This window comes from Lepus europaeus, chromosome X, assembly GCF_033115175.1.
Source record: "Lepus europaeus isolate LE1 chromosome X, mLepTim1.pri, whole genome shotgun sequence".
Lineage (NCBI taxonomy): Eukaryota > Metazoa > Chordata > Mammalia > Lagomorpha > Leporidae > Lepus > Lepus europaeus.
The window spans coordinates 133,930,893-133,955,516 of record NC_084850.1 but is presented as its reverse complement, the minus strand read 5'-3'; the positions used below and the strand labels follow the sequence as shown (position 1 = coordinate 133,955,516).

Sequence of the window (24,624 nt, the reverse complement as noted above, 5' to 3'; positions counted from 1 at the left end):
AGATAACACCAGATTGGGTTAAAGATTGGGTTACGCAAATTGCTGTGCACAGGAGAGTAAGAGGAAATATGAGTTTCAAAAGAGCAGAGTGAAGAGAATTTGACAGAGAGGAAGTGAGGGTACTGAGAAAGGTAGAAAGGGTCTGTGTAAGGACAACAGAAAAATGAAAGAGAGCCAGTACCATGGCAAGATGCTGTGGACTGAAAAGAAAGGCATCCACTGAGAAGTTCGCAGTGATGAAGAGCAAGGGATTCTGGAGAACTGGAGTGCCTATGATTCAGTGTGTCTTGTCGTGTCTTGTGCTGTCTTGCCTGCTCTGAGCTGTGAGCCCCTCTATTACTCCTCAACCTTTTGCACGAAGCAGTTGCAATGACACCTTGTGTTAATGCATAACAGTGCTCCAAGCCAGAGGCAATGTAGGCATGGAGAGAGCATAGCTGGTCTGCAGAGAAGACAGCAGCTACTACTGTCCAGAGGTGATAGGGAAGCAGGCCCGTGTGGACTGACAGTGAGAAAGTAAGATGCACAGAACTAAGCAGACATCCTGGCCAACACGTTAGGTTTTCTACCACCTGAGAGACTGTGTCTCAGGGAAATTTATTTGACAGCACAGGAAAAGGAGACTCGATTCCTACAAGGCTGAAAGAATTGGGAACTTCTAGGCAGCTGACTCGTGGATTATGGCTATAATCCACACAAGAAAGTTGTGGAACTACTATGAAGTAAATAAATACTACTGAGTAAGTGAATATAATATGTAAAAGGTAGATTGAAATAAATACACTTTAATAGAAGGAGGTTGGTAAAATCAGATCACATCCGAGACTGAAGGTAACTAGGTCAGATCACTAATGACAACTTAAAGAGAAAAGACTGGTCTTTATTCTCCAGTTCCTTAATTTACAAAACAAAGTATATATTGTTTCCAAAGGTCATAGAAATAACAAAATGGTTTTGATTTAAATTAGGGAGAAAGAGAAAGAGAGATGTTTGTGGAGAAGGAGAGATGTTGATTCTCATTGTCCTAGAATTTTCACAATTTCTAATCTAGAAATTCAGGAAGCTAAATCAAATTTCCACTATATCTTACATAATAGAACTTATATAATAGGAAGGTAAAAGTCATCAAGCTTGGGATGTCACAATTCAGGACATATTTTAATGCCAACAGAAATCATTTCAGACATAAAGTGTACTTCCAAAGCCTAAAAAAAATCTTTTACACATAGCCCAACAACTTAATGTGAGAACATTTGGTACTTGGGCAGAGTCACTGGAGATTTATGGAGGCTAACATCTCTCTAGGACCTCTATGCTAACCAGAATTTGAGGAAGTGCTATGGATGAGTATGTATGTGAAATAATACATTCTGATTCCCAAAGCAGAAGCAACATGCCAACAGCTATGGGGTTCAGGAATTCCGGAGTAGTTGCTGATTAACTTCCACAGATTAGTCAGGATAAGTTAGGATATGTTAGAGCCATAGCTCCAAAGTTCTCAGCGGTTTAGCACAAAATTATTTCTTTTATAAAGCAGATTTATTTTATTTTGATTTGAAAGGCAGAGTGACTTAGATAGAAGAAAAGAGAGAGAAAAACAGATCTTTGATCTGTTGGTTCACTCCACAAATGGCCTCATAGCCAGGGCTGGGCCAGGCTTCAGCTAGGTGCCCACGTGGGTGGCAGGAGGCCAAGCACTTGGGCCATCTTCTGCTGCTTTCCCAGGTGAGCTCCCAGGGAGCTTGATCACAAGCAGAGCACTGGAACTCGAACTGGCACTAAGGTACGGGACGCTGATATTACAGCTGGCAGACTTTTGAATAAATAAATAAAATTTTAAATGTTTATTTTTTATTTGAAAGGCAGAGTTACAGAGAGGCAGAGAGAAAGAGAGACAGAGACAGAAAGAGAGAGGTCTTCCATCCAAGGGTTCACTCCCCAAATGGCTGCAATGGCCTAGGCTGGGCTGGGCTAAAGTCAAGAGCCTGGAATTCCATCTGGGTCTCCCAAGTGGGTGGCAGGGGCCCAAAGACTTGGGCCATTTTCCACTGCTTTCCCAGGCCATAGCAGAGAGCTGGATTGGAAGTAGAGCAGCCAGGACTTGAACCGGCACCCATATGGGTTGCCAACACTGCAAGCAGTGGCTTAACCGGCTATACCACAGTGCTGGCGCCTAAACTTTTTTTTTTTTTAAAGAATTAAATGAGACATTAAAGAAGTCATTCTTTTCTCTACTTGGGGAAATTGCTCCTATTATATACACCCAGTTCCTACATACTCAGGGGGTCAGTTGTGAACTTTCTGTTCTCTCTGTATATCCCTGGGAATGTTTCTCATTTTATCAGTTGACAATTTTTAATATTATGCTCGCTGTTACCCATGCGTGACTGATCTGGGAATGTCAGCCATCTGGAAAGAGGCTGGAAACTGATAGGTGAAAAAAAGGCTTGCAGAAGCCCTGCACGAAAGCTCGAACGTGCTTCTCACTATAAATCGCCCAAAAGTGATTAACATGGTTTCCGAATGAGGTCTTCCTCAGTGCCTGCACCAGGCGTATCATTACCAGGTCCCTCCATAGCACCAGTGGTTAAAAAGTCCTAATCGAGGTGGGAGAGGGACAAGAAGGCGTTCATACAGGTAGGACCAGTGTCAGCTTTAAGAAGTGACAAGTGACATTCTGACATGAAAAGAGGAAATTAAAGGGCAGACATTAATCAAAACTAAGAACTAAGTGCTCGGGAGAGTAAGCAGGTATACACATGACAATAACCCCGTAGCTACATTACACTGTCAGTGCACAATAATTGACATTCCTAATAATGACTCTGACATTTTAAAAAATGCTAATTTCTGCTCAGCATGCTCTATTTTTAAAACATTCAGGGTAGTGTGTAAGGCATTTGAGAAATATTTCAATTGAAGACCTTTAAATGTGTGATTTGGAATGTACCTTAGGGACGAAGAAAGTCAGCCACAGAAAGGTGAAGTACTCTTGCCAAAGATCAGACATCAGACAGGCAGAATAGGTAGAAAAGCCTGAGTCTGCTGAACCCATGGCAATTGCTTTTTCTACTACTACACATCTTCACAAGTATAAATACATATTTTAAATTCATTAAGATTGCCAAATTTAATATTTGGCAAATCAGGGGCTGGTATTGTGGCTTAGCAGATAAAGCCACTGCCTGTGGTGCTGGCATCCCATGTGGAAGCCAGTTCTAGTCTCAGCTGCTCTGCTTTCAATCCAGCTCCCTGCTGATGTACCTGGGAAAGCAGTGGAAGATGGCCCAAGTGCGTTGGGCTCCTGTGCTCAATGTGGTGGACCCAAAGGAAGCTCCTGGCTCCTGGCTTTGGCCTGGCCCAGCCTTGACCATTGCAGCTATTCGGGGAGTGAACCAGCAGATGGAAGATCTTTCTTTCTCTGTGTAACTCTGCATTTCAAATAAATAAATCTTTTAAAAAATATTCTGAAAATCAACTATTTGGAAATTTCTCACATTGAGTTATTAACCAACTGGTCCTTATTGAGCCTTTGTGTTGCCCCCCCACCAAATATATATGTGTGTATATATATTATATAGATATATGTGTATATAAATATATATACATACATATATATATATATATATTTGTGATTTGTGAATGTGCACAAGTTTGAACCTGACTTGGTTCCTGAACTCATGATGGACTTTAAACCCAAAATTCACAAGGTAATGGTTCAAAGAGGCTAGATACTTAATCCAATTATGTTGTCAGAAGGTGGCATGTTTGGGGGCGTTATTTGCTTATTAGGATTGGGGCCCCATGATTGAATCCTGGTGCCTTTGTAAGGAGAGACACAGTCATACATGCTCCTTCTTGCCATGTGATATTCTGCGTGGATCCAGGATTCTGACCAGAAAAAAACTCATTACCAGAGGCCAAAGCAATGCAACTTCCTGACCTTGGACTATAAGCTCCAAAACCACAAGTTAGAATATTTCCTTTCCTTCATTAGTAGCGTGTCTCAGTATTTCACTGTAATAACAGAAGGCTAATAAACCAATGAGTGTGTCAAAGGAAGTAGAAAGCATGATATTTGATTCACATGACTTAAGTTTTTATCAAAGAGTAAGGTTTACACTTAAGAAGTCAGAGCAGGGGTGCCAGCATTATGGCGTAGCAGATCAGGCCTCAGTTTGCGACACTGCCATCCCATGTGGGCACCAGTTCAGGTCCTGGCTGCTCTACTTCCAATCCAGCTCCCTCCCAATGCACCTGGGACAGCAGAGTAGGATGGTCGAAGTGCTTGGACCCCTGCACACACTTGGAAGATCTGGAGGAAGCTCCTGGCTTTGGCCTGGCCCCATTCTGGCCATTGTGGCCATTTGAAGAGTGAACCAGTAGATGGAAGATCTCTCTGGCCCTCTCTTTTTCTGTAACTCTTTCAAGTAAAATAAATACAAACTTAAAAAAGAAGTCAGAGCAATGCAAAGCAAAATGTGATAGTGGATCTTGCCCTGTAGGTGACAGATAAGAGCTGATATATTGGAAACAGCAATTCAAGACAGGTGATCAAGAAAGGCAGAAGGGCAGGAAGAGACAGGTCACCTGACTGAACTCAGAAGCATATATACAATTCGGAAAGGAAAGCAAGAAGTCTCCAGATATAAAGAACATTAAAAAGCACTAGGAAATGGTAAAAGCCTGAGTCTTATTTTCCAAATAATTCATCCAAAGTGGTGACTTAACAAGCATGAATTATTTGTGATCAGGATGGAGAGGGTTTGCAGGAAGTATTAAAAAATTGACCCTTTCCCTGCAGATACTAAGTTGGAGGGATGAGGGAATAAGGAAAATGGCCCAGCTACTATAGTATCGCCTGATAGAAATAAAATGCACACTGTAAAGAAAGGGGAGCAGAAGAGGGAGACAGGATAAAAACTCACAGCTAAAACAAATCTACTCAAGAGAAAATAAATTCACAGAAGTGGCCAACTGCTGGTGTGCACACAGACCGAACACGTAGCAGAAGGCACAGCCTTCCAGCAGGCTGGGTCTTACACACTTTAGGGTGGGCTAGTGGAGAGGGGCAATGAGGGGGAGCTAAGCTGGTTCATACAGGTTTTTCGAGGGCTTTCAAACCTGGAAAAGAATGCAGAGGGTGGGGTGGGGAAGAGGACAAGGCATGGGCCTGAACTGGTCTCCCAAAAGAATGCAGATAACGGAATCCATCAGGTAATCTGATGGCAAGGAACTAAGATGGCTGAGGCTAGTGTTCTTGTTCCATCACATGCCACATGCATAATCTAAAAAAATTTTTTTCCAGGCAGAGTTAGACAGTGAGAGAGACAGAGAGACAGAGAGAGAGTTATAGACAGTGAGAGACAGAGAGAAAGGTCTTCCTTCCATTAGTTCACTCCCCTAATGGCCACCATGGCCGGCGCTGCGCCGATCCGAAGCCAGGAGCGGGGTACTTCCTCCTGGTCTCCCATGCAGGTGCAGAGCCCAAGCACTTGGGCCATCCTCCACTGCCTTCCCGGGCCACAGCAGAGAGCTGGACTGGAAGAGGGGTAACTGGGATTAGAACCCAGGGTGCCAGCGCCATAGGAGGATTAGCCAAGTGAGCCACAGTGCAGGCCATAATCTAAAATTTTCTAGTAGCCCCAGTAAAAAAGCAATAGATGAAATTCATTTTAATAAGATTTATTAAATGACCCAATATATCTAAATATTATTTTTTTACAGATTTACTTGTTTATGGGAGAGGCAGAATTACAGAGAAAGAGGTCTTCCATCCACTGGTTCACTCCCCAAAATGGCCACAATGAGGTTCTTCTGGGTCTCATGTGTGGGTGCAGGGGCCCAAGCACTCGGGCCATCTTCCACTGCTTTCCCAGGTCATTAGCAGGGAGCTGGATTGGAAGTGGAGCAGCCGGGACTTGAAACAGTGCTCATATGGGATGCCAGTGTTGGAGGTGAAGGTTTAACATACTACGCAACAGTGCCAGCCCCCTAAATAGTATTTTTTAAAGATTTATTTTTATTTATATGAAACTCAGAGTTACAGAGAGAGATAGAGCCAGAGAGAAAGGTCTTCCATCCACTGGTTCACTCTCCAAATGACCACAACAGCAAGAGCTAAGCTGATCCAAAGGCAGGAGCCAGGAGCCTCTTCCAGGTCTCCCACATGGGTACAGGGGCCCAAGGTCTTGGACCATCTTCTACTGCTATCCCAGGGCCATAGAGAGAGAGAGAGCTGGCTCAGAAGTGGAGCAGCTGGGACTAGATCTGGTGCCCATATGTGATACCAGCTTTTCAGGCGGCAGCTTTACCCACTATGCCATGCGCCGGTCCCTCCAAATGTTATGTTAACATATAATCAACACAGAAAAATTGTTGAGATTTTTACATTATTTTACATTTAGTGAAGTCTTTTAAATCTAATGTACATTTCACACTTAAGCATGTCTCAATTTGGATGCTAGATTTTCATCTGGAACACTTGATCTGCACTTAGATAGCATAAAATTTATAACTGAGTGTATTCACATACCCAAGTTGTTCAAACAATTTAAAAATTTTCTGGAAATTGAAACTAGTACCAAACAATTATATTCCATTAATATTTATATTCACATTGACAAATTTCTTCAGTTTTAAAATTCAAATACCGACTCTTGCTTTTTAAGATTTATTTATTTATTTGAAAGCCAGAGTTACAGAGGGGGTGAAGACGAGAGGTCTTCCGTCCACTGGTTTACTCCCCACTCCCCAGGTGGCTGCAGCTACCAGGGTTGGGGCAGGCCAAAGCCAGGAGCCAGGAGCTTCTTTCAGGTCTCCCATGTGGGAGGCAGGAGCCAAGCACTTGGGCCATCTTCTGCTGCGTTTCCCAGCTGCATTAGTAAGGAGGTGGATCAGAAGTGAAGCAGCCAGAACACAAGCTGGCGCCCATATGGGATGCCATTGTCACAGGCAGCGGCTTTACCCACTATGTCACAATGCCAGCCTTAAATACTAATTAATTAAAATTAATTATAAATTCAGTTCCCCAGGCCCACTGGACAAATTTTATAGGTTCAATACAGATGTGGCTAGTGGCTATATGTTAGGCAGCTCAGGTGTAGAAGGTGGGTTTCAAGGGTAGGAAATAGGGTTTCCAAGTGGCATAAGGGGCTTAGAAGGGTGCAGCTAGACTACTTGCAGGAAGGCTGCATATGGGATAGTCCATAAAATGGAGCTGCTCTGTACTACTGAATAGTCAGTGGAAGGTATCAAGATGAAAAGAGATTTCTAGGGAGATTGATTTCAGCAGAATAGAGAAAACAAAACATCAGTCGGGGGCCAGTGCTATGGTGTAGCAGGTAAGGCTGCCACCTGCAGTGCTGATATCCCATATGGGTACCAGTTTGAGTCTCCTCTTCTGATCCAGCTCTCTGCTATGGCCTGGGAAAGCAGTAGAAGATGGCCCAAGTCCTTGGGCCCCTGCATCCATGTGGGAGACCAAGAAGAAGCTCCTGGCCACTGGGGCCATTTGGGGAGTGAACCAGCAGATGGAAGACCTCTCTCTGTCTCGGTCTCGCCCTCTCTCTATATATAAAACTCTGCCTTTCAAATAAATACATCGTTTTAAAACAAAAACCCGTCAGAGAAGCCAATGAGCAGCTTATTGCAGTAAATAAAAAGTGAAGTAATGAAGACTCAACATGGAGGTGGGTTGGAGAAAGGGAGGGGAGCTTAGGGCTGGTGAGGCAGCGGGATGCAGCGGGGTGGAAAATCTGACGGGACTGCAGAATATCCACAGGTGGGATGTGGACATGTCCCCAGCTGAGGATTTCTGAGGGATCTGGGTCTTGTTTGATTGTTTTGTTTTTATGTTTGGGTTTTTTTCTTATATTCTCTCATCTACACACATTTTATAGGGAAAATTATATAACCAAAGGAGTTCAGTAATATGAAGATGTGTTTCCAGGACACCTCAAGCCAAGGGCACTCTATTCAATATTTGCCTTCCCAGGCAATCTACTTATTACACAAGCAATCACAACATTCTGCCACTTAGGATGTCAAAACATTTCTCAATTCCATTCATTAGCCTTGCCACTATCTTGTTCAGGACACATCTTTCACCTGGATTACTGCGGCAGCTTCCAAAGGCTACCTGCTTGGCACTGCTTCACTCCAACACACTCTTCAAAGAGTAGCCAGGGTACTCTTTCCAAACACACATCAGATCATGTCACTTCCTTGTGTAAAACAAGTCAGAGGATTATATACAGAAACTCTCTGTATTATGTTTGTAATTCTTTGGAAGCAAATCCAACATGGTTTCAAATTTTAAAGTATTTTTTTTATTTTTTATTTTTGACAGGCAGAGTGGACAGTGAGAGACAGACAGAGAGAAAGGTCTTCCTTTTTGCCGTTGGTTCACCCTCCAATGGCCGCTGCGGCCGGCGCACCGCGCTGATCCGATGGCAGGAGCCAGGTGCTTCTCCTGGTCTCCCATGGGGTGCAGGGCCCAAGCACTTGGGCCATCCTCCACTGCACTCCCTGGCCACAGCAGAGAGCTGGCCTGGAAGAGGGGCAACCGGGACAGGATCGGTGCCCCGACCGGGACTAGAACCCGGTGTGCCGGCGCCGCAAGGCGGAGGATTAGCCTATTGAGCCGCGGCGCTGGCCAAATTTTAAAGTATTTTTAAATGCTTTTCTGTATGCATTCTTTCCTTCTTAGCTATATAATTTCCTTTGAAAAAAGAATTTAACACAAAGACAGTGAGTCCAAAAAGATGACAATATGAACATTTTCCAAAACAAATATTGACCAAAGACTTTAGGTTTATATTCAGAGGGCCTAAAATATTCTCTTCACTCACAAAAGCCAAAGCAATCCTGAGCAAGAAAAATCAACCTGGAGGAGCCAGCATTGTGGCGTAGTGGGTTTAACTGCCACCTGAGATGCTGGCATCCCATATGGGAACCAGTTCGAGACCAACTGCTCCACTTCTGATCCCATTCCATGATAATTTGTGCCTGCACAAATGCTTAGACCCCTGTACCCACGTGGGAGAACTAGAAGAAGCTCCTGGCTTCTTTTTGAAACGTGAACCAGCAGATGGAAGATTCCTGCCACCCCCTTCCCCGCCTCGCCCCTGTCTCTCCCTCTCTCTTTGTAACTCTGCCTTTCAAATAATTTTTAAAAATCTTTATAAAAAAGAAAAAAGAACAATCAAGCTGGAGGCATCACAATATGTGACTTCAAAGCATACAACAAAACTATAGTAATTAAAACAGCGTGGTACTGGCTTAAAAACTGAGACATAGATCAGTGGAACAGAATATGGAACCCAGAAATTAATCCACATACATAAAGCCAACTGATTTTTGTCCAAAGTGCTCAGACTATATAGTGGAGTAGGGATAATCTCTTCAAGAAATGCTGCTGGCAAAACTGGATATATGTATTTCTTTTTTTTTATTTTTTATTTTTATTTTTTGACAGGCAGAATGGACAGTGAGAGAGAGAGACAGAGAGAAAGGTCTTCCTTTTTGCCGTTGGTTCACCCTCCAATGGCCGCCGCGGTTGGTGCACTGCAGCAGGTGCACCACGCTGATCCAATGGCAGGAGCCAGGTGCTTCTCCTGGTCTCCCATGGGGTGCAGGGCCCAAGCACTTGGGCCATCCTCCACTGCACTCCCTGGCCATAGCAGAGAGCTGGCCTGGAAGAGGGGCAATCGGGACAGAATTGGTGCCCCGACCGGGACTAGAACCCGGTGTGCTGGTGCCGCAAGGTGGAGGATTAGCCTATTGAGCCGCGGCTCCAGCCTGATATATGTATTTCTAAAAGAATGAAATTAGATCCATAACTCTCACCACATACAAAAAGCAACTCAAGATGGATCAAAGACTTAAATTTAACACCTGGAACTCCGAAGTGGCTGGAATAAAACGTAGGAGAAATACTCTAAGACATTGGGATAGGGGACAACTTCTTGGACAAGACCCTCAAAGCACAGACAATAAAAGCAAAACCAAACAAATTAGACTATATCACAGAAGCTTTTGCACAGCAAAGGAAATGATCAATAGAGTGAAGAGACATCCAACAGAGTGGGAAAAAATATATGCAAGCTACTATCTGACAAAGGATTAATATCCCGAATATATCAGCAACTTAAAAAACTCAACAAGAAAAAAACAATCAATCCAGTTAAGAAATGGGCAAAGGGCCTCACTAGACAGTTCTTAAAAGAAGAACTACAAATGGCCAACAAATATATGAAAAACAGCTCAACATCACTAAGCTACCAGGGAAATGTAAATCAAAAACCACAATGAGATATCATCTGACCCCTGTCAGCACAGCTAAAATCTAAAACACAGAGAGTAATAAATGCTGCCAAGGATAGGCAAAGGGGAACACTTAAACACTGTTGGTAGGAATGTAGGTTAGTGCAGCTGCTGTGGAAAACACCATGGAGACTTTTCAAAAAACTAGAAATAGAGTTTCCCCATGATCCAGCAATCCCATTGCTGGGTATATACCCAAAAGACATGAACACATCGTATCAAAGAGATACCTGCATCACCATGTTTATAGCAGCACTGTTCACAATCTCCAAAATCTGGAATCAGCCAAAGTGTCCATCATCAGATGAGTAGATGAATGGATGAAGAAAATGTGATGTATATACACAATGCAGTATTATTCCACTAAAAAAAGAATGAAATTTTACCATTTGCCACAAAATGGATGCAATCAGAGGACATAATGTTGAGTGAAAAAAGTCAGACAAAGACACACAAATACCACATGTTCTCCCTTATAGGTGGGAGCTCAAAAAAGAGAGAGAGAAAAGAAAGAAATGCCTGTGTGTATCAGGACTGCTGCAAATATAGTTTTGTGAAACTTTGCTTAATATCTTTGTCAAATGAATGGTTAAGAATGCTATACTACTATAGTATTAACGATCTTTAAAATTTACTGTATATGGGTGAAATGGTCATTTTTCCATTCAATTATTGTTTTTAGTCATTGTCTATATTCACACTGAACTAGGGTCTTCTTGCTTTTTACTTGTGAAGCTTATTTGGTGAAGTAGTAAGCCTTTTTGCTATAATGTAAACTTAAATATGTTATCTAAAAAGCTAAAAAAAGAAAGAAAGGGAGAAAGAAGCAGAGTGGGAGAGAGGGGGGAGAGAGGGAGGGAGGGAGGAAATGCCATTATATTCTTAGAATTGTATCTATAAACCATATTGAATCTGTTAAAAACTAATTGAAAAAATTTTAAATCATTAAAAATATTATCTTCATTACACTACTAAATGTATTATAATGAGTTTGATGCATTACAATTTTCTCATTACAGAGATAAAAGCAGATAGAAAAAATTAAGATAATTTTATCATAAACAGTTTTGATTCTCAAAATTCCATAATACCTATACTGGCTAACATATTATTTTTAGTTAAGAAACTGCCATATAAATTTAGTTGAAATACACTATGATTGTATCACAGTTCAGTAATACGTTATGTGCTTCAATTATAAAAAAAAGAGACAGAAACATTATATGAAAAGTGAAGCCCCCTGCTGAGAGTGTAAGCTTGCTAAAAGCCAGTTAAGCCAGGAAAAGAAGAGTCTAATTTCATTTTTTAATTATATTTTCAGATATCTGTTCAGCAAATGCTGCCCTCCAACTAACACATTAACTCCCAGTCATACAGCTGGCAAATACTGACGACACATGCCATGACACAGCCCAAAACATTTTGTAGAATTTATGACATATAATCCGCTTATTTAAACTGATCGTGACTCTGCTTCCCTTCTAGTGTGCTGCAGTCTCCAATGGGCTTTTCTCACTGCTGCAGAAGTCCTGTCCAGCCCCGGAGCTGAGGCCGACCCGCAGGGTGGAAGGGCAGCTCACCCCGCAGCTGGTGCGTGGCGAGCTGTACGGAAACGCAGGCTTACCCAGTGCCCCCGGAGTAGAACGCAAAGAGGGTTCTGAGGATGGCCCAGACCTTTAAGGAGCACCAGAACTAGTGCTAGATTGCCCTTTGGAGGGATGGGACAGCTGGGAGAGGAGGAAACCGTGGTTGCCAACTTTCAAGACCCGCAGGCATGGCGGGGCCGGAGCGGGGGTGGCAGCTTTCTCTGTAGCCAGGTGGATACTGGGAAAGACAGCCGACTCCAGCAGTCTTTCAAAGGCCTCGCTCAGGGCTGTGATGCCAGACGGGAGTCGTTAAAGGGGCGTCATGAGGGCATCACTCACCCGGCTCACGAACCGCAACAACGCCAAGGCCTCCACAAGGATCTCCGAGAAGTTCGGACAAAGCCTCACGGAGAGAGAGAGCACCTGTAGCTGGGTTGCGCCAGGGCCAATCAAGAGGGATTGCCCTTTGCCTCAAGTCTCTGCTTTAAGAGTCAGCCAGGTGCAACAGAGTGAGAATTGGGACCAAGCCTGGGCTGGGAAGAAGGGGGAATTCTGAAATTGAATGATTACTTTTTTAAAACAGCTTAAACTTTTTAGATGTAAAGTATTCATCTCGTCCAAAAGTGTAAACACTATAAAAAGATCATCAGTGAGAAGTCCTGCTCCCATCTCTGGGTTTCAATCGCCCTTAACTCTTCTGTGTTAGTTTCCCATGGTTGCTATAACAAATTACCACAAATGGGTAGCTTCGGACAGCAGAAATTCATTCTCTCAGATTTCTGCAGACCAGAAGTCAGAATTCAGTATCCTGGCACTGAAATGAAGGGGCCAGCAAGGCCACGTGGGCTCCAAAGGCTCCAGCAGAGGTCTCTGCGGCTTGCTAGCGCTTTGACCGGTGACCCCACTCCATTCTCTGCCTCATGGTCACAAGGCTTCCCTTCTCTGTGTCTGTAATCTCTCTCTGCCTCCCTTATGAGGATACCTGTGAGAGTACTTAGAGGCCACGCCCTTCAGTCCGGACACTCTCCTCAATTTAATCACGTATTTTGCCATCAAACATAAAACTTACAGGTTCTAGAAATTAGAAAGTGGATAAATCCTTGGGGGCCATTATGTAGCCAGCAAGTTTCTTAGGTATACCTCCAAATATAAGCAAATGCAAGTGCATAAAAAGTATAGTCATAATTTTTTTTTCACTTTCTCATGAAAAAGGTAATTGACCACACACTGTTCTGTGGCCTGCTTCACTGGTTTGAGTGTGCTGCGATCTCTCCACATCCGTGGCTACAGAGCATCCTCCATTTTTACAATACTAATCAATGAATATCTGCAATTTGTTTAACCAGTTTCATGCAGTTCTTTTCATTTTTTGCCATTACAGACAATGGCAGAGTAACCAACTTTGTATATGTGTACGCACACACACACACACATACTTATTCACAAATATATTTTAAGATAATGTCCCAGAAGCAGGATTTCTTTGTGAAAGCGTTTATATGTTTGAAATCCTGTGAAGATTTACCAATGACTTGCTTTAAGGGACACAGCCACATGCACTCCCACCTGTAACGCATGAGTGCCACTCTTCCTAGGTCTTGGGAGGCAGAGGTATTGGCAAAGAATATTTGCATTTGTGCCAATCTGTGAGGAAAATATTATATCTGTAAATTACATGTATATGTGTGAACATTATGTTAAGAATTACAGAATATTCCATCATGTGAATGCAACAAATTCAAAAACCATGTTTGCTATAGTCAGGCATTTCATTTTTCCATTGTTTGAAATAGTGCAATGATCATCTCTGAGCATGTATCTTTGGTCACAGAGTTCGAGCATCTAAGGGCCTTGATATGCAGTACAAAATGGCTTTGTACTAAGCTTTACCTGCCTTTACCGGTAACATATGAGAATCAGATGTTAAAATCTTGATTATAATCATGTATAGGAATTGCTTACAATACTAGTAAAGTGATAAAATTAACAATAATAATACAGACACTTACTGGGGGGTTATTATGTGCCAGGAATTTTCCTAAATATTTTATGTGTTACTGCATCCATGATCCTCATGTACAGTTGAAGAAACTGAGGAGTAGCTGGCCCCAGCCCAAATCCCATCTATGTGGGGCTTTTCAGGCCCAACCATAGGCAATTAGAAAAACTTCACCATAGTGGGCCACAGGGGGGGAAGTAAAGCTGCCTCCCCCCGTACCCAGACAGCACGTGGCCAACACGCTGCAGTCTCTGAAGGCAGTGGCAGGCAAGGACTCAAGGCCTCCCCAGCAGCCCTGCTCTTACACCCACCGGCATTTATTTCCAACGAGGCCTCTTTCTCTCAGGAGAAGGGGAGAGCCCTGGAGACCTACTCGTGCCCTCTGACTTGCTGTTTTTCCACGATCTTCCCACCTACCTTCCGGTGCCCACTGGGTCCGGAAAACTGCGGGAGCCTTTTGTTTGGGGCTCCCTAGGCAGCAGTGAGATCGCCCCCACGTCTGCTGTGGTAGTCTGCCTGAGCCTCCGTTGATGCACCATTCCATGAGGGCTTTCATTTTGGCTTGTCTTAATCAGCTGCTCTGACACCTGACAGCTCAGCTCCCTTGGGCTCAGCTGAGCCCCTGGCAGAAACTGAAAACAACAGAGGTAAATTCAGCAACTAGCATCTGATGTTCCCAACTAGGTAAGTGGCGGTCCCGGATTTGAGCACAGGCTGTTTGCTTTCTTTGCAGCATAAGGATAACATACGTGGTTTGTTGAAAGAATTAAACTCACAAGGTGAATCATTCCATGCGGAGTTTGCAAAATGGCGAACTTTACCATAATACTTGCTACTCGTTGCCAGTGATACAGACCAGCCTGTGCTTGGTTCTCCGCACGAGCCCTACTGAAACCAGCTGTGTGCTTTTCCTGCTTCCAAAGTGCTCGAAAATTCCCATCAGCTCTGTTTCTAGACTTGCTGCTTTCCAGTGATGCTGAAAAAAAAAAAAAAAAACACTGCTCTTTTTACCCAAAAAGAATTCTTGCTCATTAATCTGAACCACTTTGATTGTGAAAATGGGGGATTGTGTTATATTTGGTGTTAGGTTTGTATCTGAGTAAGTTCCGTAGCTTCTAGACAGCACGTGCCCTGAAAAATGACTGTCATCAGATTAATATCACTATGCTAACTTCCTCCGGGTGAATGTTGCCATGCTTTTGTCTACCCTACTACTCTTCTACCTGCATCTGACTATTTAAATGTGTCTCATGTATGCAGCACAGACATATCTAAAATAAAAAATGTCTCAACAACGCTAACCAACTTAGTTCTTTCATGTGCAATATTCAGTCCATCTCCCTACTTGCTTGCTGTTTGGCCCACCTAGTTTGTGCTCCCTCTTTCCTTTTGCTCCTTTTTCCTTTTATTGGTAGTTTGTCAAAATTTCAAGGCACATTTACATAAAATGCACAGATTTTAAAGATAGTTTGGTGACTTGACAAATTATACACTCATAAGCTACCACCCCAATCAAGATATAGAACAGTCTATCATCCTAGCATTTCCATATCCCTTTCCAGTTAACACCTCCCCTAATGAAATACTTTGTTCTAGAACCTTATATAATGCAATCATAATTATTTACTTTTATGATTTTTCTCACACGTTATGTTTATGAGATTAACCTCTCCCATCAATCCTTTTTCTTTCTGAGTAGTAATCCATAGTAATCTAGGGATGTAATGCCAAATTTGGTGACTATATTGAAGGACTTCTGGATTGTTTCCTTCACAGAGTATTATAAAGAAAGCTACCATGAATGAGTCTTTCTGTGGATATATATTGTTTGATTTATTTTGAGTAAGTGCCTATGAGTGCTAGGCAAGAGGCTTCCATTAACTTTTAAATTTATGAATTACAACATGCATTTTTGGCCTATTACACCCTAAATTATTATTTCATCATTTTCGTGAAATTTCTAGAACCTAATGACTTCAAATCCATTTAGCCTCCTGAAATCTTTGAGTGCTGTTAGGCATTTTACTGCATAAACAACATCAAGACATTGCAATTATTTTGTATAGAAATTATTGTTTTATACTTATGCCCTTTATAGCATACATTCTTCCTGCCTTCCTGCATTTCTGTGTTTCATCCAGCATCATTTTCTCCTGTCTGATGAAATCCTTTTCATAAGCTGGAAAGAAATTCTCTGTCTTTGCCTGAAAATGTCTTTATCTCACCTTCATTTTTGAAGCATATTTTGCTAGACATAAGTTTAGGCTTTCATCTTTATTAAGTAACTTAATGATGTAATGCCATTGTGTTCTGGTTTCAATTGTTCCTAACAAAATCAGCTGTGAAAACAAGAAGACATCACCAGTCCATGACATTCATTGCTGCTCCTTTGAAGGTAATGCATTTTTTTCTCCACACACTTTTAAAATATTCTAAAGGACTTTATCATTTTTCTATGATGTGCACAAATATAGTTTCCTACTTTTTACATTTTTTATTTAAGAGGGGGAGAGTGGCAGAGGGGGGACTCCCATCTGTTGGTTCACTCTCCCAAAGCCTGCATTAGCTAGGACCAGGTCAGGTTGAAGCCAGGAGCTAGGAACTCAATCCAGGTCTTCCATAAGGGTAGTAGGAACCCAACTACTTTAACCTTCACCTCCTGCTTTCGAGGGCCTGTACCAGCAAGAAGCTGCTATCAGCAGCCAGAGTCAGGACCTGAATCCAAGGGCTCTAACTTGGAACACAGGTGTTTTAAACCACATCTTGGACGGCGCCGTGGCTTAACAGGCTAATCCTCGGCCTTGCAGCACCAGCACACTGGGTTCTAGTCCCGGTTGGGGCGCCGGATTCTATCCCAGTTGCCCCTCTTCCAGGCCAGCTCTCTGCTGTGGCCCGGGAGTGCAGTGGAGGATGGCCCAAGTGCTTGGGCCCTGCACCCGCATGGGAGACCAGGAGAAGCACCTGGCTCCTGGCTTCAGATCAGTGAGATGCACCAGCTGCAGCGGCCATTGTGGGGTGAACCAACAGAAAAAGGAAGACCTTTGTCTCTGTCTCTCTCTCTCTCACTATCCACTCTGCCTGTCAAAAAAATAAATAAATAAATAAAATAAATAAACCACATCTTAACCACTAGACAACTGGGCCAAATGCCCACCTTGTACTTTTTTTTTTCCTGATTGGGATTTTTTTTTTTTAACTTGAATCTTTAGGCTAATGCCTTTCATCATTTTTAAATAAAATTTCAGCTACTACCTCTTTAAATAATGTTTTTGCTTCATTGTCTTCTTCCCCTTCCTCTGGAATTTCAAATACATGAATGTTAAATAATTTGAGTATGTTGCATGTGTCTGTGCTAATTGTTGTTCAACTTTTTTCCTTTTCTCAGCTTTGAGTATTTAAAAATTTTTTAATTATTTTTTTTAAGATTTTTTAAAATTTATTTGTGAGTCAGAGTTACAGACAGTGAGAAGGAGAGACAGAGAGAAAGATCTCCCATCTGCTGGTTCACTCCCCAAATGGCTGCAATGGCCAGAGCTTTGCCGATCCGAAGCCAGGAGCCAGGAGCTTCCTCTGGTATTCCAAACAGGTGCAGGAGCCCAAGCACTTAGGTCATCTTCCACTGCCTTCCCAGGCCACAGCAGAGAGCTGGATTGGAAGAGGAGCAGCCAGGACTAGAACTGGTGCCCATATGGGATGCTGACAGTGCAGGTGGAGGATTAACCTACCGTGCCACAGTGCTAGCCCTAATACATTTTTAATTTACTTGAAAGGCAAAGAGATAAAGATAAGGAGACAGAGATCTTCCATCCATCCACTGGTTCATTCCCCAAATGACTGCAACAGCTAGGGCTGGGCCAGGGTGAAGTCACAAGCCAGGTATTCCATCTGCATCTCCCATATGGGTGGCCAGGACCCAACTCCTCGAGCCATCCTCTGTTGCCTCACAGAGTGTACATAAGCAGAAATCTGGAATTGGAAGCAGAGCTGGAGTCAGACCCAGACACTCCAACATGGGAAGCAGACATCCAAAGTGGTGTCTTAACCACCACGTCAAACATTCGCCTCAGTTTGAGTATATTGACCTATGTCCCAGTTCACTAATTCTACATTCTGCTGTGTCCCATCAGTTGATAAATTCACTCTGAGTTTTTAATTTCAGGTATTGCAGTTTTCAGTATAAACTTTCTACATGGTTATTGTTTAAAGACTCCAATTGTTCTAAAATTTCCGTCCTTTCACTTCTGTCATTTTCTTCTCTTTTGGATATATTATTGAAATAACATCTAAAGCAATACATTTAAAATATGTTAGAATTATCTGCTAAGTTCAATATCTGTACATCTGTGGATCTCCAGCTATATTATTCATTAATTATCATTCAATCTTTCCTCTTTGCGTGTCTTGTCTTGGAATTACATTACAGTGGGACAGTCAGCATGTATAGAAGAACCATGGATGTTCCAGTAGATTTTATCTTCCACAGAGAGCACTGCCCTTTAACTTCATTGGGCAATAAGGGTGAGAAGAACTCAATCAAATCAGAAACTGTGCTTGACTGGGTAAATATTGCAAGTTTAATAAGACTTAATGTACTTCTAGTATGTTCCTGCTCCTAGATCCAGAAGTTTTCAGCTTAGCTCTGAGCCCTCTACTTCATTCAGCTGCAAAATCTTGGCAAATGTCTTAAAGGGGAAATCAGCCGTGTGTTTCCAGTACACCTCCTCGCTGGCAGCACTGTACCACTTACAGAGATTTCAACCTACCCTTTAGAAGTATGGGGGCTAGCTCTGACGTTTCTTGGGAAGCCACAGAACTTTGAAAATGTTCCAAGGTGCAATTGTCTGTGTACTTGGGCCCCTCAGTATTTCAGAGGGCGCTGATTTCTGTCCTCAATAAAAGTACTTTTCTCAGACCAAGACTGATCCACAGCCTTTCCCCAGAGAAACCAAAAGCTGGCAATTATCTAGTCGTTTCAGAACATTTCTCTTTTTTCTGTAATTTTAGGTCACATAGTTCTTATTTCCACAGCATTTGGATGCCTTTAAAATTATTTTAGTAATGTATCCAGTTTTGTCTAGTGGGAGAGTAGGCCTGTTGTAATCTATTTTATTTCACTTTAAACTGAAATTATTTCTTCAATGCATTTTAATTTGCATTTCACTTATATTAAATTGCATATGTAAATACTCATTTGCATGTCCTTTTGTTACCTATTTCTATTGATTCTATCATCATTTTCAAGACATTTTCTTGGTATTATAGAGATTAGTCCTTAATCTGAGAAATGAGTCACAAAAGCCTTTTCAGTGTAGATCATCTGCCTTATGTTACTTTTTTCCCTAAAAGGTTGGGTTTTACTAAAAGTGAAAATGTTTTAGCTTAATTTTAATGAGACTGAACTTAATGGGCTCTGGATTCTATGACATGGATTAACCAACATTCCTCACTCCAAGTCAGTGAGGAAGCTAACCTTTGTTTTCACCTACTACCTTTTCATTTTCTATATTTGAATCTTTGATCTATTTCGAATTAGATCCTGTCGGTAGGCATGTTCCTTCTTTCCTCCCACAGATGGCTACTTGGCTTTCCTAAGAGCATCTTTTTCTCACGGAAGTGGAATGGCATCATTATCACAAACTACATTCTCATATGCACTTGGTCCTATTTCTGAGCTTTTCTACTGTGGTGTGTCTGTGCACTAGAAACAAACTTTTACTTATCTGTATTTTACTATGCATTTTAATATCTAGTAGGGTGGATCTCCATTTCCCCCATGCCTTTCTTGTTCAGTTTTCATAGTTTTCTGGTTTGCAGGATTTTCTAAAGGAATTTTAGAATAGGGGGCCAGCGTTGTAGCATACCAGGTTAAGCCTCTGCCTGTGATGCTGGCATCCCATATGGGCACTAGTTCAAATCTTGGCTGCTGTACTTCTGATCCAGCTCCCTGCTAATGCACCTTGGAAAGCAGCATAAGATGGTCCAAGTGCTTGGGCCCCTACACTCACGTGGGAGACCTGAAAGAAGGTCCAGGCTCCTGGCTTCAGCCTGGCCCAGCCCTGGCCATTGCAGCCATTTGGGGAGTAAACAGCAGATGGAAGATTCTTTCTCTGTAACTCTGCCTTTCAAATAAATATAAAATACATATTTTAAAAAAGAATAGGCATAACTTCTTCGTTAGAAACCATATGGGTATTTTTATTGGGGTTGGGTTAAATTTACAAAGTAACAGAGAAAACTGATAACATGTTAGTGACATTTACAATTCCTTTCTAAGAATATAGTATGTATTACTACTTTTTAAAGAATCTTTTAAGGGAAGGAATCCTTTACAAGTATATAATTTTTTTTAAAGATTTCTTTATTTGAGAGGTAGAGCTATAGGGAGACAGAGGGAGAGACACAGAGAGAGAGAGGTCTTCCATCCACTAGTTCACTCCCCAAATGGCCACAATGGCCAGGGCTGGACCAGCCAAAGCCAGGGGCCAGGAGCTTCTTCCAGGTCTCCCACATGGGTGTAGGGACCCAACCACTAGGGCCATCTTCCACTGGTTTCCCAGGCACATTAGCAGGGAGTTGGATTGGAAGTGGAGCAACCGGGATCCGAACCCGTATCCATATGGATGACATATGGAATGACAGCATTGCAACTGGTGGCCTAACCTGCTAGGCTACCACAGCAGCCCCTTTAATATCATTTTGAAGACAGTAGATTGGACTGAACTTTTCAATACCTGAAGATAAGAGTGCTCTTCAGTACCTACAAGTGCCAAAGAACTTATAGGATGAGCCAGAATTACTATTTGAGGGTAAAGAAAGATTGCGCTCCTTGAGTTCAGCCCATTTAATGAAAACTTTTTACAAAATGGGATAGATTGATTGAAGGAGTTCAAACCATTCTTTTTCTGAAACCCTCTATATCATTAATCCAAATTAGAAACCTGGGAGTCCTCCTTGACTTCTCCCTCTCTTTCTGCTAACCATCTATCCATGGTTTCTAAATAGTGGTGAGCATCAGAATCATACTTGTAGCTTTTAAAAATACAGATAGTCAGGGCCTACCCTCAATTCCAGTTCAGATCTAGGACGAGCCTAGGCACACACACATACATGTGTTCAACTCCACAGATTGGATAACCCCATCTGTAACTGTGTAATCATTAGCATTGTGTTATCATAAGTGAGTCCAGCTGACTACACATCTCAAATATCTGTGCAGTAAACACCTTCATCTTTATTTTAGCATCTTGCACCCAGTCCACCCCACAATGTCCTCATTCCAAAAATGTACTTTACCCCTTACAATCCTGTTGGTTTCCCCAATATTTAAACTTACACTCACTCATGTGATCACAATGTCTGGAAGTACTGACTACAGAATGAAGAGACTCCTTCATGTCATTTGGAAACCACCCTGCCCTGTCTGCTCTACACTCTTCCCACACACATCCATATTGGCTCTTTACTGTCTCAAAACTACATTTCACTGATGTTTTCTGTCTTAAAAAGATACTGACATTAGTTGAGCAGCTACTATGTGCAAAGTACCATATTAGATGGAATACAATGATCAGGCATAAGGAAATCAGATTAGTGAGAGTTTTACATTTTGGAGTCAATAATTTCTATATGTACCTGCCTATAGTTAGTTATTAATTATTGTTAGCTATTTTTTTTTGACAGGCAGAGTTAGACAGTGAGAGAGAGACAGAGAGAAAGGTCGTCCTTTTCCGTTGGTTCACCCCTCAAATGGCCGGTATGGCCGGCGCGCTGTGCTGATCTGAAGCCAGGAGCCAGGTGCTTCCTCCTGGTCTCCCATGCGGGTGCAGGGCCCAAGGACTTGGGCCATCCTCCACTGCCCTCCCGGGCCACAGCAGAGAGCTGGGCTGGAAGAGGAGCAACCGGGACAGAATCCGGTGCCCCAACCGGGACTAGAACTCGGAGTACTGGCGCCACAGGCAGAGGATTAGCCTAGTGAGCCATGGCACCGGCCTATTGTTAGCTATTAATTATGATTACTGGAAATAAGTGGTATAGTGCACTACAAAAACATGCCAGTGGGCACCTGACCTGATTTTGAAGCATCAGAGGCTTCCATAAGACCATAAATCAAAGATACATTTTAATTTGTGTGACCTGAATCTGTGTATCATATGTTTTAAACTTGTTGGTAGAAAGAAACTAAAAACATTTTATATGGTTGTGCTTAAGTTTACTGGTTAAACAAACTACACCATGTTAGATATTTAAGCGGTGTTTTCAAATACATGATTCTTAAAATTTATAGAAGGCATTGGACCTTCTGGTAAATGTTTTCTTAAGTTGTTATCTAATGGTTGAAACGGTTTGCTAAGTATTCATGTAATATTGCTATTGTCAGCAAGCGATCTAGGACTTGCTCCCTCATTTCTCTATTCTAAGCCCAACTTGTTCTTTCATTTCTCTATTCTCTTCAAGGTAGGAAACTAATTCTATTATGAAGGAATCTGTAGGACGCACAATTTAATCTTTAGACCTTATAAAAGAGATGGCTAACATTTTTCTGTAATAGCATAGCCAAAATAAGAACTTAAATAATAATCTCATAGCTAGATTCACTTCACCATCAGCGAAGTATACAGTAAGTAGAAAAAACCTCCCTTTCAGACAAAAGGGAAAGAAAGTTTTAAAGTGAGAATATAATTTTCCTCAAGGGCATTGTCTACCTTAGAAAAACTACTACAGAACATGCCTGTGACTATAGACTTGTAGTTCAGGCCACCGAAGATTAGAGATGGGACTTGGGCACTCCCTTGACTTGCATCCTCTGGTCTGCTTTAACACAAACCAGGAGGAAAAGAAAGCTAGGCATCAGAAGCAACGGGTGGCAGGCCTATTAATGGCTGATCTGTACAGTGATCTGCCCTCAAGGAGACCCAACAGGCCAGTCCACTGCAGTGGCTTTCAATGTGGTAAGCCTGGACTTCAGCAGAAGTCAGCTTGTGAAGAGCCCTGGCAGCTCTGCCAAGAGTTGGATCACTGGAAATGGACCTGCCCTGGAGTCGAAGGATGCCCAGGTCAGAGCCACAGATCTTATTGGCTCTAAGCTGAAAAGCCCTTCACTCAGCCCAACTTCCAAAGTGACCACTGCAGCTGAGGGGATGGTGAAGTAGGGTCAGCAACATTGAAGGCAGAACTGTAAATTTCTTGTTAGAGATGCCACCTGCCTTTACCTGGCCAGCTCTCCTCCCAGTCCAGCCAAGTAATGAAAGTCAACAGAGTGCCTTCCCCTAGGAGGTTCACACCTCCCTTAGGATATACCCCATGTGAAGAGATAGATAGGTCTGGGCCTCTTAACTTACAAGGCCTAAAGCCCAACAGATTATTATCAAGCCCCTTCTATCAGGTTCTATTTGCCTCTCAATCAGAAAACTTAATTGTAGCTTAGACAGCACCTTTCTTAGCACATCTATTAATGACTCTGTCCTTTGTTCTAGACCCTGTCTAGCACACTTGGGCCTCATTCCTTTGTAATCATAACCTCTACTCTACCACCAATGGCTCTACTCCCAACCTGTGTGTACTGATGGTCCTCTTCCCCACTTAATGCTGTATAATTGTTCAAACCTGGTAAATGCCACTCTTAGGATCATTGGTTACTATACTCACTCTGTCTTTTATGACCTTGTCTAAATATGATCAGAGTCGGCAAACTTGGAAGGCTTCCATAGCCTTGGCAACTCATGACGACAGCCTAGGATGGTTACTGGCGCCATAAACTAGAGTGTCAATTTGTTGGGTCAACAACAAGAGCCACTGTGCACTTGCTCCTCATGTGGGATCTCTGTCCTTAATGTGCTGTACATTTTGATTTAATGCTATAACTAGTACTCAAACAGTATGTTTCATTTTGTGTTTCTATGTGGGTGCAAACTGTTGAAATCTTTATACTACATTGATCTTCTGTATATAAAGAGAATTGAAAATGAATCTTGATGTGAATGGAAGGGGAGAGGGAGCGGGAGAGGGGAGGGTTGTGGGTGGGAGGGAAGTTATGGGAGGGGGAAGCCATTGTAATCCATAAGCTGTACACTGGAAATTTATATTCATTAAATAAAAGTTAAAAAAAATTTAAAAAAAAGAAATAAAAAAAAAGTAGGCCTGGAGAGCAGTACCAACAGAACAGCATGAGCATGAGCTGGGGCAGCTGCTACCTGCCTGTGTCCAAAAATGGGGAGCAGCCAGTGGTGGGAGGGAACCAGACAAGGATGCCCATGCTCACCATTGCTATTCAATATAGTTCTGGAAGTTTTAGCCAGAGCCATCTGGCAAGAAAAAGAAATCAAAGGGATACAAATAAGGATATAAATAGAGAACCCAAAAGAATCCATCAAGAGACTATTGGAACTCGTAGAAGAGTTTAGTAAAGTAGCAGGGTATAAAATCAACACACAAAAATCAACAGCCTTTGTATACACAGATAATGCCATAGCTTAGAAAGACCTTCTAAGATTAATCTCATTCACAAGGGCTCCAAAACTTTTAAATATCTTGGAATAAACTTAATAAGGACGTCAAAGATCTCTATGATGAAAATTATATAACATTAAAGAAAGAAATAAGAACACATTGAAAAGTGGAAAAATGTTCCATGTCTGTGGATTGGAAGAATCAACATCTTCAAAATGTCCACACTACCGAAAGCAATTTATAAGTTCAATGCAATCCCAATCAAGA

At 42.2% G+C, this 24,624-nt stretch overlaps 1 protein-coding gene across 5 annotated transcripts in view; it reads right to left on the bottom strand.

Moving 5' to 3' along the window:
• The window catches only part of FANCB (FA complementation group B), a 209,929-nt gene that overhangs the window by 143,821 nt on the left and 41,484 nt on the right, over positions 1–24,624 (bottom strand). Inside the window, exon 9 of one of the 5 annotated variants that reach the window (XR_009865031.1) lies at positions 14,768–14,887. The exons of 2 other annotated variants lie outside the window; for them this stretch is intronic. Coding sequence is in view for 2 of the 3 variants with exons in the window: in XM_062183517.1 (XP_062039501.1) it covers positions 14,863–14,887 (25 nt within the window). In the remaining variant the exon portion in view is untranslated. Of the gene's footprint in view, positions 1–14,128; positions 14,888–17,365; positions 17,878–24,624 lie in introns of those variants that run through there. 2 more of the 5 variants (XM_062183517.1, XM_062183518.1) reach the window with 2 other exon arrangements.